Below are 17,485 nucleotides of genomic sequence, written 5' to 3' on the forward strand. Positions count from 1 at the left end.
GTCAATGGAGAGACACAGGGTTACTAAAGTTTATTCTGCAGTTCCCACCATTGACTTCAATGGAGGGAGCCTTTCATTGGCTGAGAGAGGCGGGGGCTGACCTCTCTCAGCCAGTGAATGCTCAGATACGGCTCTACAAAGGCAAAAGCCGTGTCTGAGCGCTTCATTCGGGAGGTAACAACCATCGTGGTTGTTACCTAGCTCGTGGTTCGCATTTCTCGTTTTTATATCTCCCTACAGGGAGAAGGGGACCAGTCCAGCTAATGTAGGTGAGTATGTGTGAGTGAGTGTGTATGTATGTATAAAAGATATACAGTCACGGTGTGTGTATTGTCTTTACAGGTGAACTATAGGTACCAGCGGGCCCTTAATGCCCCGCATGCTGGTACTTGTGGTTCTCCAAGTACGTAAAGACAATGCTTCCACTTATCTTTTTTTTACACTACACTTACACTATCAACCCGCTACCCACCGCCACGGGAGGCAGGGATAGCCCCGGGCTATCAGCCTAGGCCTGGGGTGCCCTGGCGATGGGGACCCCTTTATTGGGGGGGTCCCAAACTCCCCAGGGATCCCTGGCCTGGGCTGACTAGCAATCAGGAGTAATGTTTCGGCTGGGGAACCCGATGATAGGGTTTCCCTGGCTGTGACATTACCCCCCCTGCTAGAAAGGGTCAATGCTGGTTGTGGTAATTACAGGGAAACCCTACACATTTTTTCCCCGTAATTCCAGAAGCAGGACCAGATCAGAGCCCAGTGCCAGTTGTGTTATGAACAGGGGAACCCTACGCAATTTTTTCCCTGTTCTTACACAACCAAGACTGGCTATGAAAAGTCCGAGGCTGGTTCTGTTTTAGGTGGGGACCCCTCGTAATTTTTTAATTAACTCTTTCTAAGCTTTTTACAGTAATTTATGCATGTATCTGTGTCAATCCAGCCTGCTCATGCTAAAATCGAAAGCATAAAGCAGGTCTGTTCATTTGGGGATTTGAAGTTCGTTTTGAAGTTCGATTTTGTGCTCGATTTCAAATCGAATAATAGTAAATAAGGGATTTGTGTGTTGGTCTCTGTAAAAGTACCGATGTTTTTCCAATGTTCGATTTGGAGTGGGATTTGAGTGAAATTTAGTTTTATGTTCGATTTTACATTCGATTTTGCCTTTAGTAAATCTCCAAATGCAAAATCGAATGAAAATCGAATGTGAAATCACGCTAAAATCAAAATCGAACTTTACTAAATTTACCCCCTAGAGTTGAGCATAGGCAGGGATCTGAATGACTTCAGATGGATCTCCTGCACCAATGATAGGGCTGGTGCATATACAGTATTCAAAAAAAGAGAGAAAAGGAAATCTGTTACATTGGTGCACTCTATCTCCAAAAAATTGGATGCATAAAATCATAGTTTATTTGATATGCTTTAAAAATTATACTGGCAACAATAATGACATTTCATATATAAATAGTATTATATCGAAAAAGAAAATTTTAGAATAGAAGCAAGCGAAATATAAGATAAAAAATAGAAACATTGTGTTTGTAGAAATGAAATAAAGTGATTAAAACTGCTGTCAATTGTTTTTATTCTTTATTATGTTTATCTAAGTGTCAATATTCACATATAAATAAATGGATATAATTCTGTGATATCAAGTAAAGGTTCCACCGTTGTATTATCAATATAAGTAATTATCAGATCACTAATATAGATATAAAAGTCACAGAAGTATAGTAGAATGAATGCTTTCTATACTGTAGATATAAAACTGAGTGGTAATTGATTAAGTACAATTAGATTAAATGTATAAGATTCTCCATATACTTGGAAAATATTTTCTTGATCTTAATCATATACTGGCTTCACAAAAAAGTGAGATTAATTATGATACTGACTCATATAGGAATGATATGTTTTATACTCGATACAAAGTACATTCGAATTGTTGTAATTGTATCATTCAGTATCAGTGTGTGTTCATATAAAATGATGCAACATTTTACTTCTTAGTATCGGATTGGAGGAACCCTATTTTAGTAATGTTATTTGTGGATCGCGTATTTACTGATTCAAGCAAACATATGCAGACGCTTGTGTTCAGTAGCACACAGTCACTCCAATTTCATTATTCTGTGTCCTGGTTTATACCAGACCTCTGTATAATATATGATATCTCATTTAGCAGTAGCATTTATCTGTGCAGACGCGTATATTCAATAGCATATGAACACACTAAATAGGGTTCCTCCAATCCGATACTAAGAAGAAAACTGTTGCATCATTTTATATGAACACACACTGATACTGATTGATACAGAATACATTCAAATTGTTCTAATTGTATCTAGTATAAAAAAGTATATAATGCTACCTAGGACAGGAAGATCCTTCTCTCTTTTGTGCATATACAGTATGCAATGACAGTAATGACGGCTACATTCATAAGCGAATGAGAGGGGCTGATGTGGCCACATAGATGCAGATATTCACATTTATTTCTGAGCACACAGAGCAGCTGCAAATGCATCCGCATTGCACGAGACTCTGAAAGAGACCCTAACTGTTTACAAATACATATTATTATTTTTTTAGGGAAATAATAAATAAATCTTGAATGTTATTTTGTATTCTAGGCATTAAAAATGGCACATGCTGGTATATCGCTGTCTGAGCAAGAGGCATCTGTGGCTTCACCATTCACATCTCAAATAACAAACATTCAATGTGTTCCTGAGCTCATTAAGTAAGTGTCTCTAATATTCTCATATTGTGTCAGACACAACAGGACTTGCCCGCCCAGACACTGATGTCTCCTGTGACTTACGGTAGGTTTGCTGACTCTCAGTGAATATCTCCATGTTCTGCTTGAGGCTCCTGTACATTGTCCTCCTATATGGTAAAGGACATGACTTATACCTTCAGTCAAGTGAATGCTGCTATCACTGGTGGTGGGCTGTTTCATGCAGCCTATTTACATTCACTCTGCCTACAGGAAGTTGTAAAATAATTGGTCTTCACACCCTTAGGGCTATTTCACACACGTCGGTTTTGACCGGCCAGCAGAGCCAGCCCTAACCAATTTAGTGCGCTGGCATGATTTTGGCTGGTGCCCCAGCAGACAATCCCAGGCTCTCCCCTCACTGCACCTCTCTCCCCTCACAGCACACTGCTGTAACTAAAGAAAAAAGGGACCTTTTTTATGAGAAAGTTCCTTATACTCTCACCTCAGAAGGCATTTTATATGGCATATTCTCCCCTGACAGCACTCCTCTTTTCTCACTCCACAGCACCCCTCACTCATCACAGCACTCGTCACTCAGGACAGTACCCCTCATACCACAGAGTACAGCACACTTCACCCAGCACAGCACCCCTCACAGCACAGATTACAGCACAGCACCCATCACCTCTCACCCAGTACAGCACCCATCACCCCTCACCCAGTACAGCACCCCTTTCCTAGCACCCCTCTCCCAGCACAGCACCCCTCACACAACACAACACCCACCGCCCCTCACCCATCACTCCTCTCTCAGCACAGCACCCCTCTACCAATACAGCACCTCTCACCCAGCACAGATCACATAACTTCATCTATCACCCCTCACCCAACACCCTTTTCCCAGCACAGTACCCCTCACTCAGCACAGCACCCCTCACAGCACAGATTACAGCACACAGCACCTTCCACCCAGCACCCCTCTCCAAGCACAGCACCCCTCCCAGCACAGATTACAGCACACAGCACCTTCCACCCAGCACCCCTCTCCCAGCACAGCACCCATCACAGCACAGATTACAGCACAGCATAAAACACTCCTCACCCAGCACAGCACCCCTCACAGCACAAAATATAGCACAGCACCCATCACCCCTCACACAGCACCACACACCTCACGGTACAGCACCGAACACTACTCACCCAGCACAGATCATAGCACAGCATCCATCACCCATCACCCTTCAGCCAGCACAGCACTCTTCAGCCAGCACAGCACAGACAGTACCCTTCACTCACAGTACAGGCATACCCCTACACCCCACCGATAGCAGATAAGTTTGCAGAGCATCTATGCAGGCTGTTGAAGCACATCTCAGTAGAATGGTAGCTGATGGTCGCAGCTTGTTGTTACTCCATACCCCCTTTGATCCTGGTGACATTCATCATCACTAATCCACACACTGGGTCCCTTCTTACCAATGTGGAGTCCACCCATGTCCATCTCATATCCCCCAGTGCCCCAACTCTCAATATGTTTTCCCCTTCCTCCCATAGCATTGTCATTAGCACCCTGATCCCTCACTCCCCATGTGTCATCAGCCCTGAGCCCTCCCCCAATAGCAGTGTCATCAGCCCTGAGCTCCCACACCCCCTTGACTGCCTCCACCTCCCCCCAAGAGTGTCACGAGCCCCCACTCCCTAAATATATCTGCTTCCCCTCTCCCCATAACAGTATTATTAACTCCCTGGGCCCCCACTCTCCATATGTCTTTGTCTACCCCTTCGATAGCAGTATCATCAGCCCCCACTCTCCATATGTATCTTCCTCTCCCTCATCAAGCTCTTAGCCTCTTACTTTTATCCTGTGTGGCTGGGGCAGGGTTCTGCAGCTCTGCGTGTGTAGCCTGGCTTTCTCTGCAGCTTCTCAGCCTCAAGCAGAAAGTGAAAGTAAACACACGTCCTGCCCGTATGAGACCGAGCACCGGCTCTGTGGCTGGCTCGGATTGTTGAGATAGCAATCAGCACCCTAGGTGTATATGAAAGGCAAGATTGAAATTTGGAAGCCGTCCTTGTCAGTGTATATTCCCGACTGTAATACGGTGACCATGCCGGTTCTGTGCCGTCTGAAAGGACCCATCCGTTTACAAGCTTAATTAAATTTAATACACAAGCGTTTTTTTGCCGGTGAAAACCGGCTTGTGTGAAATAGCTCTTAGTTTCCAGCATTCCAGACCATTATAAATGTGTTTCCTGTGCATGACATGGCTTGTTCCTGACCTCTCCTGCATTCATTCTTGGCATCATTCTGACCTGAATGTCTTGACCTTGGCTTGTACCTGACCTTACTACTGGTATATCCATTTGGCTTTGTCATTCCTTCCCAGTAACCAGACCCAGTTTGATGAATACTGGGACTAAACTGCACCCAGCACACAGGTCGCTGCCCCCTTACCTGGTTCTAAAGCACGATAGTATAGACCAGTGATTTTCAACCTTTTCAACGCAAAGCATACTACACAAGATTTTAAATTTGCCAAGGCACATTATCTGGCTATGCGGCGTGCGTGACCAATGAAAAAACATACACATTGGCCTCCACAGGAATAAAACACACTACATTGGCCTCCACAGGAATAAAACACACTACAGTACAAATGCGCTGAGCTGACCACCGCGGCACACTTGACAACCGCTCGTGGCACACTAGTCTGCCATGGCACAGTGGTTGAAAAATGCTGGTATAAACTATACTACTGTATCATGCTCAGAACCAAATCAGGGTGCAGCGACCTGGGTGCAGCTAAATCCATACCTAATTTCGAGAGTCTCTGGCAAAAACCACCAGTAGCCTACATTAGACTCCACACCCCTTTTATTCTGCCAATTCAAGCTCATAGTGCAAATCCATTACACCAGGCCTAAAATCGTGACATGCTGGCTGGCTTCAGTTCATTCATTTTCTGTTATTCCTAAACTTTTTTTGAAAGGAAGAAGATTATATTTGTATTAAGTACTGGACTATGGGCCTGATTCAACTTTGGGAATAGAGTAAGATATAGCAAGTAACTGTGAACCAGGTCAAACCATGTTGCAATGCAAGGGGTGCAAATACATACATTTTTATTTTGCATGTAGGGTATATACTGGCTGCTTTTGCATGTAGCCCACAAATATTGCACAGCTTTATTATTACACTGCAATTTAGATGTCAGTTTGGACACACTCCTCCCAAATCTAACTCTCTCTGCACATTTTACATCTGCCCCACCTGCAGTGCAGCATGGTTTCACCAAGATGATCAGTTGCGTACTGTTTCTCACTCTGAGGGTCATTCAGACCCGCTCGCGAGCGCAGGACGCTCACAAGCGGGTCGATGTTGCCCCACTGCGCATGCGCACGACGGAGGGAGCTCCGTCGTGCGCATGCGCAACACCCGGATAGCGACGGGCTCTCCGTCGCTCCGGGTCTCGCACCAAAAGGGGCGTGCTGTCGATGTTGATTGACAGCACGCCCCCTTTGGTGGGCGTGCCAGGGGCGTGGCTGCCAGACGGAGGCGTTCCCATGGGAACGCCTACCGTCTGAAGCCGGCCCCACTGACATCACTAGTGATGTCAGTGGGAGTGATTTTGGCTCTGATAGAGCCAAAATCACTCCAGGGCTTGCAGCAGCGAGACCCTACCGCAGGGTCTCCGTCGCAAGCCCGAAGGACGCGATGGTCATGGCCATCGCGACCATCATCATGGACGCTTGCATAAGCTGTGGGTGGTCACCCACAGCTATGCGAGCGTCCAGGAGGACGCTCTATTTTCATGGAGGAGGGCCCTGATTCAGAGCGAGCGCTCTGGTCAGAGCGCTCGGCTCTGAATCAAGCCCTCTATTTCCAGAGCTGAATCAGGCCATTTGTCATGATTAAAAAGACATATGCTAGTTTGTATGCGCTTGTGTATGTATATGTGTACTAAGCATTGAAGAAAGATAAAGTGGAGAGAGATAAAGTAGCAGCCAATCAGCTGCTAACTGTAATTTATCAAACACATCCTGTAAAGTGACAGGAGCTTATTGGTTGGTACTTGATCTCTCTCCACTTTATCCATACTTGCCTAACTTTTCTTTCTCTTCCCGGGAGAAGCTCGGGTAAGGGAAGCAGGAGGGTGGCGATGGAGGGCGGGGCCTGATGATTCGTGTCATTAATCCCCGCCCCTCACAATAAATTGCCGCAATTGGTTCAAATTTAAATAGGGGCGGGGCTAAATGATGCAATTCATGAAGAATCACATCAATAAGCCCCGCTCCCTACACGAAGACCCGCGAACGCCGAGGAAATTCTCCACATTCTGCCCACTTCACTAGGAAGTGGGCAGGAATGCGGGAGAAATGCCTACTCTACCGGGGGTGCAAGGGGTTAGCCGAAAAATCGGGAGCCTCCCGCGACTTCCGGGAGAGTAGGCATGTATGGCTTTATCTCTCGTCAAGGCTTAAAACATCTACCCTATGTGGTAGGGAATATAGAGTATAAGCTCCACTGAGGCAGGAACTGATGTGAATGGACAAATATTCTCACACTGTGGGATATGTCTGTGCTATATAAATAACTATTGTTGATAATAATAATAATAATAATAATAATTAAAGTTTTAGAGTTCAATATGTTGTTTCTTTTAGCAAGACAGATCATCCAGTCATATTTATAAATATCTATTTTGGTCATTTATTTTATTCATCTACTAAAGGTTCTATATTGTTGCAAGTACAGTTTATATATGTCATGTAGATTTTCAATACTACCTTAACCAATGTTTCACTTAAAATATAAAATAGTTTCAGCTGTACTGTCTACATTTACCCACAGGAAATAATGCTTTATTATACTTTAAAAATGTAATTTGTCTCAAAACCACTGTCTAGGTGGGTCAAAATATGCTGACATAATGTACTTGTGTTCTTCTGTTATTATAAAGGGAAGGTCGAGCAGCTCTTGTCAGTTCATTCGCTGTGTTCAAATACGTCACTCTCTACGCCATAATACAGTTTATGTGCCTGCTCATACTCTACTGGGTAAGTCGCACTTTCGTGTCTTGGCTATTAATGAAGTGTACTGTTAGAGCCTCCACTGAATGTCAGCATAATGACCCATACATTTGCCAGCACATGGGCACTTTTAGGGAGATAGAGACCTGTGTGCAGTGTTCTTCCTCTTCACCAAACAGTAGCCCCCCATACTTGTCCCTGGCAGTGCCATTTTTCTGGTAATATATTAGGGAAGATGATGAATATGAAGAAGAGAGCAAAGACTAGGCACAGTGCCAGTATTTGCCAGCTCCTCTGCAGGTGCCATCTTTCCCGAGATTGGACTGGAAACATGGTGCTGCTGGGTGCCAACATAGGAGGGTCACCCATGGGCACATGTGCACAGCACATCCTGCATTCATTATAGATATGTCACTATTCCTGCAGTATATTAGATCTGCACTTAGGGCTTTGTTCAGGTTGGATCGTTCGCGCGCAGCCGGTCGATGTTTGTGCTGTGCATGCACGAACCGGCCACTGCGAACAGGAAGTGATCGCAGTGAGCACGCAGTCCATTCCAATCACATAGTGACTGACATGAAGGGAGGTGGTCAGCGAAACGCAGCCATGCCTGAGCATTTTAACGCCATTATAGGGGCGTGCATAATTAAGCCACTGCGATTGTATGCGCTGGCAGAGGTCTAGATGGCGACAGAAAGTTTAGCAGTTTGTGAGGTAGGGTCTGGTCATCCACAACTGTGCGAATGGTTCCGATGTTACCGATGTTTTTGCTGACATGCGGATGCATGTCATGGGAAGAGGGCGGCTTTATACAGTGATAGGCGTCTTGATATAGTTGCTAAGGCTCAGGTCAGATAATTGGTTATTAGTCCCGCTATGGCCTTGAGGGCCAGTATACTGATTCGGCCGTGTAGCAGCCTTGAGGGCTTAAGTTAACTGATTGACTGTGGCCTATGGGCCAGTAGGATGAGGTGCGGCCTTTGGGCCAGAAACAGCCTTCAGGGCTGGGGTGCCTGGTTTGCTGAGGCCTGTGGGCCAGTAAAATGAGATGCGCCCTTTGGGCCGGTAGCAGTCCGGGATGGTTGTGGCCTGAGAGCCAATAGGATGAGGTGCGGCCTTTAGGCCAGTAGCAGACTCTGGGCTGGTTGTGGCCTGAGGGCCAGTAGGATGAGCTGTGGCCTGAGGGCCAGTAGCAGCCTCTGGGCTGGTTGTGGCCTGAGGGCCAGTACTAACAGTCACTGAAAGAAGTGGCAGCCTATGGGCTGTGCAGCAGCCTTGAGGGCTGGATGAACTTGGCAAGGAGACGCTGGGGTGCACTGAGTGCCACCGGGATGACAACAGCGGTTGTACACTGGGTAGTGTACTCAGGATGCTGAAGTGCGCTTAGTGCCGCCGGGATGACACCAGCGATAGTACACAAGATTGCGTACTCAAAATGCTGAGGTGTGCCCGTGCCGCCTGGGTGGCACAAATGGCAGGAGACAGGCATGCAGGCGGAGCCGCCCAGATGACACAAACGGCTGGTAATACTTATGGCAGACCGTGCCTCCTAGATGACACAAGCGGCTAGTACAATGGGGCTGACTAGACACAGGTGACTCGACTGAAAACAGGAGACCACACTGGAACCCGAAACACGTGAAATGCTATCACCATGATGGAGTTAAGAGCTGGCTGGAATTTAAGAGAAACAGGGCCCATCCAGAGCAAGTCTCCCTAATGACAGACCAGTGAGCACCTGGGCTGTGCACAGACAGGCAGTAATTAGTGCAGAGGCTCAGCAGCAACCAAGACTGGAACTGCAAACAATGGAGCTCATTCAGAGTCGGTCATGAGCACTGAGCACTCACAACCGACTTGATGTTGCCCCACAGCGCATGCGCACGACGGAGCTGGCTCCGTCGTGCGCATGCGCGAGACCCAGCTAACGACGAGCGCTCCGTCGTTAGGGGTCTCGTAGCAGACGGGGCGAGCTGTCGATGTTGAGTGACAGCTCGCCCCGTTTGGTGGGCGGGCCGGGGGCGTGCCCGGCCAAACGGAGGCATTCTAGTCAGAACGCTTGCCGTTTGGGGGAGACCCCACTGACATCATTGCTGATGTCAGTGGGGAACTTTCTGCTCGAACAGAGCAAAAAGCTCCCTGGGGCTTACGAGTGCCCAGAACCTACCCTAGGGTCTGGTCGTAAGCCCCGATTGTCGTGATGGTCTTGACCATCGTGACCATCAACCATGTTGGTCATTAGAGCTGTGGGTGTTAACCCACAGCTTAAAGATCAACAAGGAGGCGGCCGTTCAGGATGCAAGCGACCGCCCTGATTCAGAGCGACCTCTTGCATCTAACGACCGCCTCTGAATGAGGCCCTATATGCTGCTAACCACAGATCCAAACAGGAGAAAGGAGGAGACTTCAGCGAACGCTTTCCTGGCATTCACCACGCACAGCATTGGCAGTGCGGCGGCTTGTGACAATAGTGCTGTGGTTGCCATGCGATTGCATTCATTAGCATATTTTCACAGCTAGCGGGTGCATGTGATCTGTGCTGAATCAGGCCCTCAGTACACTCTGGTCCTGATTCAGACCCGGTCACAAGCGATGAGCATTCACAACCTGGTCGATGTTTGCCCACTGGGCATTTGCACGACGGAGCCGGCTCCGTCGCTCCAGGTCTCGCACCAAAGGGGGCGAGCTGTCGATGGTGATTGACAGCTCGCCCCGTTTGGTAGGCATGGCCAGGGGGTGGCTTCACAAACGGGGCGGCCCCACATACATCACCAGTGATGTCAGTGGGAGAACTTCCGGCTCTATTAGAGCCAGAAGCTCTCTGGGGCTTACGGCCACAAGACCCTACCACAAGGGTCTCGTCGCAAGCCCGATGGTCGCGATGGTCTTGACCATCGCGACCATCATCCTGGCCGCTCGCAATAGCTGTGGGTGGACACCCACAGCTATGCGTGCGGCCATGAGGCCGCACAAAAAAAAAAAACGCCCAGATTCAGAGCGAGCGCTCTTTCAGAGAGTCCGGCTCTGAATCAGGGCCTCTGGGCCTGATTCAGACCCGGTCGCAAGCGCTGAGTGCTCGCAACCGGGTCGATGGTGGCCCAGAGTGCATGCGCACCACGGAGCCGGCTCCGTTGTGCACGTGTGCGAGACCCGGATAGCGGCGAGGGAGGGAGGGGATGGATTTATATATATATAAATAAGCTGTAAAATACATTGTGTCAATTCTCCTCACTAGCTATGGCCAGCGAATTAGTTCTTTATTGGTCACCCTCAGAGTCTTGTTTGCTAAAGGCTACATATGTTCATGTGTGTAAGGAAGGAGACACGGACACGAACGTGTATATGTAACCACAAACATCTCCATCTCTCTCTGCTTTATTCTACAGACAGTCTCCTTTATAAGGTACCACGCAACACATCTGGTATGCATTATCTGCAGTGAGACTATGGCTCTGTTTAAACATTGGAATCGCATACCTTACCATATATGTACATATGCTTTTCTGTGCACTTATAACAGGGTCTGTACAATGAATTAACTCCATCCTGTCCTGTGCACCCACCCTTCATGCATACATGGCATACAAAATGGATTCTTATTCCAAAATGGCTTCTACAATTGAAAAAGCAAGACCCACATAAAAGCCAGGAAAGGCTGACTGGACTGGGGGGGTGGGTAGGCTCAGGGCTGAGAGGGGGGGCAGGACAGTGACGCTGGCGGTACTAGGGGGGAGACGCACAGGGCAGGGAAGTTTGGCTGGATTAGGGGGGGACAGGGAAGGCTGACTGGACTAGGGGGGAGGCTCAGGGCAAAGGGGGGGACAGAGTAGGGAGGGCTGGCTGGGATGGCGGGGGGGTCGGACAGGGATGGCTGGCTGGCTGGCTGGAACAGGAAGGCAAGCACAATAACTGGATTGCGCTTCTTCAGTTGGCAGCCGAAATCAACGGCGCGCTGACGGCACATCACAATCATATATGTAGCATGGCACTGTGGGCCTGATTCAGAGCCGCTCGCAAGCGGCCGCTCGTTCGCTCCGAACGATGTTTGCTCAACTGCGCATGCGTACGGATCGTTATATGCATGCGCGAACCAGTCAGTGCGGCCGAAATTCGTTTGTTCACTAAACAGCGAATGCCTGCTATTTTGAGTGACAGGAGGAGGCGTATGTGGGTGGTAACAGGGGAAGGTGCTTGAAAACGGGGAGTGGAGATCCGAACGCAGGCGTGCTTAAAGCTCAAAACGGGCGTTTTAAGGGTGTGCGTCATTGACCACGTCACTGGGTTATTTTATAGCCAGAACTGCTCGCAAGGTTGTGGTAGCAAAAACCAACCACAAGAATAGCGAGCAGTTCATACGCTGCTCGATGTACTCGATTAATCTAATAAATAGCGGACATGACGTAGGATGCGAGCGGCCAGGGGGTGTATTTTTCCAAAAAACGACCGCAAGTTTTGTTCGCTCGTTCAGACCTAGAGGCGTGAACAGACCGCAAAGAGCGAACGGTTCATTTGAATAGCCACCCCTATTTTCTGGATGAGCGAGCGCTAATTGCGTCCGGCTCTGAATCAGGCCCTGTGACTGCAAGCTGCTGCACCCACCGGCATTTCACATATGGTGCCAGGCCTGGGCCAATCAAAGCTCCCGGACTGGCATCCAATCAGGAGCGTCTGCTCCTGATTGGCTGCCGGTCCAGGAGCTTTGATTGGATGGTATTGGGCGCGAGACAATCTAAGCTCGTGGACCAGCAGCCAATCAGGAGCGGACGCTCCTGATTGGCTGCCGGTCCGCGAGCTCTGGCTGGCTCGCGGCCGGCACCATATCTGTAACTGTAATGCAGCAGGCACTGTCAGGCGTTAAATCAGTACTCCATGGCTGCCGGGGCAGTACCGCAGCCACCCGGCCCCCGCTCTGTCTCTGTTCTCTCCAGGCCCGGGACTCGAGGCCCAGCGGCCCCCCTGATGGTGGCCCTGGCTGTTAGTTTGCCCAGGAATATGTGGTTAAAGCAGCACTCCCATAAATTATGATGGCAGACTATATGCAGCATGTTGGCGTTTACCATTTCCCCTACATTTGTTTAGGCTGCTGTTAAATAATGTTTATATTTTGATACTGTGCCATGGAATACCATAGTTATCACAGGGCCAGATTCTATAAGGATCATAATTGCAAAGCTGCATGCAGCAGGTCCTTGCAGATATGGTAATGCACAGGAGCCATCACGCCTCCTGTGCATCACTTAACCGAGCTGCTATTTGTATGGTCCCAATGACGGGGCTGATGCGTTGAAAAAAGTATATATATTAGTACACTAGCAAACCGCCCTGGCTTCGCACGGGAGCAATTTCATCTTGCCAAAGTCCCATGCATCTCATAACAGCCTATGCCATGTCATCACAGCTCCCTGCATCTCACCACAATCCCCTGCTTCTCACTCCTGCCCCTTGCATCTCACCAGTGTCACCACAGCACCCTCCTCACTGCTGCTGTCCTGCAACTAGCTGGGGCACAGCCACTAGGATTTGCTGGGAAGGGAAGGTGGATTATGGATGAGAGATTTGTATTGTAGCTACCATAAGCATCAACAGCAGCATGTCCCCGGGGCTGGGGCACCTGTGCATATTTCCACAGCCTTCATGACGCTGAGCAATATCGAACACAAGGTACCCTGTATTTCCTGAGCTTCCTGTTAAGTTTCCTTACTGTGGTGCCCCTGTCCAACAACTTCCATGGGAGGTGCCTCCTGTTCACCAAGGGCGTGAGGCTGAGCAGGAACATCACACTGGAGAGGGAGCACTTCACGGTGGAGAAGTGGTGGCCGCAGTCCCCCTGCAGGTGCTATGTAGGGATGGACATCAGAATCAGATGGTTACTAACCATGGATGTTTTTGTTCCGATGGTAGTGTTTTTATCATTTGATGGTGGTGGTCCGATGTTTGCCACAATCAAATGGAAATAAATTGATGGTGTTCTAAAGGTTGTTTTTTTAATTTGTGATAGCTATGCATCCCCTAGCTCCTCCTGGCTACTGTGTCTGTATCAGGGCATCTTCATGGGTGGAGGCTGTCTCTCACTCTCTGTCTGCGTCAGGCGTAACCCGGCTCAGTCCTTGACTGTCTTCCCTCTCTAGGTTGCTGCTAAGCAACAGGGCACATTGCTATCTCTGATTAGCTCAAATACTGGCCCTCATTCAGAGCCGCTATGCAAATGATCCGTTCGCACATTGCAGTCTGTTCACACCTCTAAGTCTGAACGAGCGAGCAAAACATACGCTCTTTTATTTCTTAAAAACGCCCCCTGGCCGCTCGCACCATATGTCATGTCCGCTATTTATTAGATTAATCGAGTACATCGAACAGGATATGAACTGCTCGCTATTCTTGTGGTTGGTGTTTTCAACCGCTATTTTGCGAGCAGTTCTGAGTTAAAAAAAACCAAGTGACGTGGTCATTGACGCTGCTATATTAATTATGCACACCCATAAAACGCCTGTTTTGACCTTTAAGCACGCCTGCGAACGGATCTCCACACCCCGTTTTCAAGCACCTTCCCCTGTTACCACCCACATACGCCTCATTTTGTCACTCAAAATAGCAGGCACTCGCTATATAGCGTACAAACGATTTTCGGCCGAACTGACTGGTTCGCGCATGCGTGCTAAAAACCGTACGCATGCGCAGATGTGCGAACATCGCTCGGAACGAGCGTACTGCCGCTAGCGAGCGGCTCTGAATCAGGCCCACTGTCTCTTGCTGTTTCAGAACTCTGGCCAGCTCCTACACCTCAGCTCCTGCAAGGTTTTCTCTGTGACATTGCTTCAATAAAATCATTACTGCTTGGCTCCCTTTTCACAGATAAACGGTTCATACACCTAAACTTTCCCTGACCAATCCTGTATAGAATGGTGAAAACCTGAAAAATCTGTCCAGTGGTTGAAGGGCTCAAAAGATAAGCCCAGACGAGCAGGCAGACCCCTAAATCGGGGAGACTTTCTTTTATATACATATAGAAGATTTCATATATATATATATATATATATATACATACATACATACACACACTATATGGACAAAAGTATTTGGCCATCCCTGTTAATTATTGAATTGAGGTGTTTCAATCAGACCCATTGCCACAGGTGTATAAAATCAAGCACCTAGCCATGCAATTTCCATTTGCAACCATTTGTGATACACAATGGGTCATTCTGAAGAGCTCAGTGGCTTCAAGCGTGGTACTGTGATAGGATGCCACCTTAGCAATAAGACGGTTTGTGAAATTTCATCCCATTTAGGAACAACAGCAACTCAGCCTTGAAGCTGAAGACTACGTAAAATCACAGAGCGAGGTCAACGACTGCTAAGGCGTGTGGTGCGTAAAAGTCGCCAACGCTCTGCTGATTCCATAGCTGAAGAGTTCCAAACTTCCACTGGTATTAATGTAAGCACAATAACTGTGCAGCGGGAGCTTTATGGAATGGGTTTCCATGGCCGAGCAGCTGCATGCAAGCCTCACATCACCAAGTCCAATGCCAAGTGTCGGATGGAGTGGTGTAAAACACACCGACACTGGACTGTGAAACAGTGGAAACGTGTTCTGTGGAGGGACAAATCACGCTTCTTTAACAGTTAGATGGGCGAGTCTGGGTTTGGTGGATGCTGGGAGGTAATGGTATGGGGCTGTTTTTCAGGGTTTGAGCTAGGCCCCTTATCTCCAGTGAAGGGCACACACACTCTTTTGTCCCAGTAGTAGGGTATCTTTGGCCTCACAAAGGGATCACCATTGTTGTAAACCTAATCTGGGAAGGCACCCTTAGCAAGTGCTTATATCTATCCAGAGCGCCAAACCACAACCAAGATAATATATATATATATATATACATAGTGTTGTGCAGTTAGTCTTCAGCTGATGGGAAAAGCTAAATTCACTCTGGGCAGCTACTATAATAAATGGGGGTAAAATAATAAAATTCAGTAACATTCTAATTTTTTTTTTGCAGCAATCGAAAATAGTGGGTCTGTATCAATATCTTATCCAGGATGTAGGAATCACAATACTGGTCACCCTAACAAGTACGTTGGTCATTTCGTAAATGTAAAATGAATCTATACAATTCTGAATGATTGTACCATACAGTATATATAATACATTATGTAAATCTTTCCCTGGAATAACTAAGACTAGCATAAAATTATAGTTATGCTCCAATTTCTGGTTCCCTCACTAAGGGCCCTATTTATCATAATCTGCATCTCAGATGCGGATGTAATGTGATCCTTGAATACATTGCACAAATGTATCAAATATCGCATGCAGGGAAAGAGCTTGCTCCTCTCCACATACTTCTCAGGGTATTTTCTCCAAAAATTACTGTGTGGTTCTGCGCTTGCGCCATCGGCTCCTACTGCAGCTTACACATATATTTTTTAGATGAACGCTGATGCGGTGAGGTCCTCTGTGATCTGGTCATCTGATGGCGGCTGTGTCCACTGTCATCTGCTGCAGTAAACTGAGGATGATCAGATGACTGGGTCACAGAGCCACTCCCCGGATCACTGATCATCGGTCTGGATGCAGGAAAGTTTTGTTTTTTGTTTTTTCAAATTTTTCTTTCACTGTGATCAACGACGCGGTCTGTCAGAAACACAGGCTGATCACTAAAGTCTACTCGAGAGGCAAGGCTGAGTTAGAGTTGGTGAGACGGGGGTAACCCTGCATAATGCCATCTCCAAGTGGCGTTATAATCACAGGGTTCCCCCATGGTATTTTTTTCACAATTCTCTTTAGTCCATTTGAAGCAGATCACATTTCCCATTACAAGTATGGGAAATGCGATCTGCTTACTAAAAATGTGTGTGTTTAAGGGTATGGAGAACTGTATTTTGTTACGACAACTATTCCAATTGCCATTTCATACATTTAGGTGAAACTAAGGTAATGTGAAAAAGGTGTGAAAACACCCATTTTCCCATTATTTTAGTAAAAAGATGATTGGTAAATAGGGCTCTAACTATGTGGAAAATACCCAGTGCAATCAGCTGAGACTTTACCTATGTTGTCATATGAGATCATAGCATTCTACAGAAATTTGGTCATACTGTAGATTAATGGAGAGATCGTTTCCAAGGTTTTGTGTGTTTTCAAATACATTTGTAGTCATTAAAATGTGAAAATAACTAGTATTACACAACTAGAATTGAAACAGTATTCATGACAAATTTCTTAATGACAAAAAGGAGGTTTGTATTCTCTTTCATTTTAATAACTAGTACAATGTAAAGCATCCTTTGTAATGTAAAAAGTGTTTTGTTGCCCTCTATTGGCCTTGTCATATAATGAAACAGATTGTGTTACCTCACAAAACTTTTTGCCGAGTTTAATAAACAAAATAAATGCATAGCTGTACTCTTACCAGAGCTGAAGAGAAAAGATGACTTTTATGTAGACAGCACAAGCCAGGTCACTAATGTGCAAAGTCTGTAAGTGCTGTATGTGTAACTTACAATTATTTTTCTGCTTCTTATTGCAGCAAGTTTAACAGAGGCATATCCAAAATTGGCTCCCTACAGACCGCCAGCACAGCTGATATCCCCCCCGCTCCTGTTATCAATGACCTTTAATATTCTACTCAATTTGGCTATTCAGATTTGTGGCTTTGTACTTGTACAGCAGCAACCATGGTACAGCACATCTAACTTTAGGTATGTTCATGTTACTGTACATGAAAAACATTTGAGGAAAAT

General features: G+C 46.9%; 1 protein-coding gene across 1 annotated transcript in view; it reads left to right on the plus strand.

Annotated features, from left to right (window-relative positions):
* LOC148508308 (putative cation-transporting ATPase 13A4) overlaps positions 1-17,485 on the plus strand; it is a 131,808-nt gene that overhangs the window by 90,562 nt on the left and 23,761 nt on the right. Inside the window, exons 23-26 of the mRNA XM_088444763.1 lie at positions 2,631-2,740; positions 7,678-7,774; positions 15,742-15,814; positions 17,272-17,443. Coding sequence (XP_088300889.1) covers positions 2,631-2,740; positions 7,678-7,774; positions 15,742-15,814; positions 17,272-17,443 — 452 coding nt within the window. The remainder of the gene's footprint in view (positions 1-2,630; positions 2,741-7,677; positions 7,775-15,741; positions 15,815-17,271; positions 17,444-17,485) is intronic.

The sequence above is a fragment of the Taudactylus pleione genome, unplaced genomic scaffold, assembly GCF_031769625.1.
Source record: "Taudactylus pleione unplaced genomic scaffold, aTauple2 ptg000372l, whole genome shotgun sequence".
In the NCBI taxonomy this organism is placed as follows: domain Eukaryota; kingdom Metazoa; phylum Chordata; class Amphibia; order Anura; family Myobatrachidae; genus Taudactylus; species Taudactylus pleione.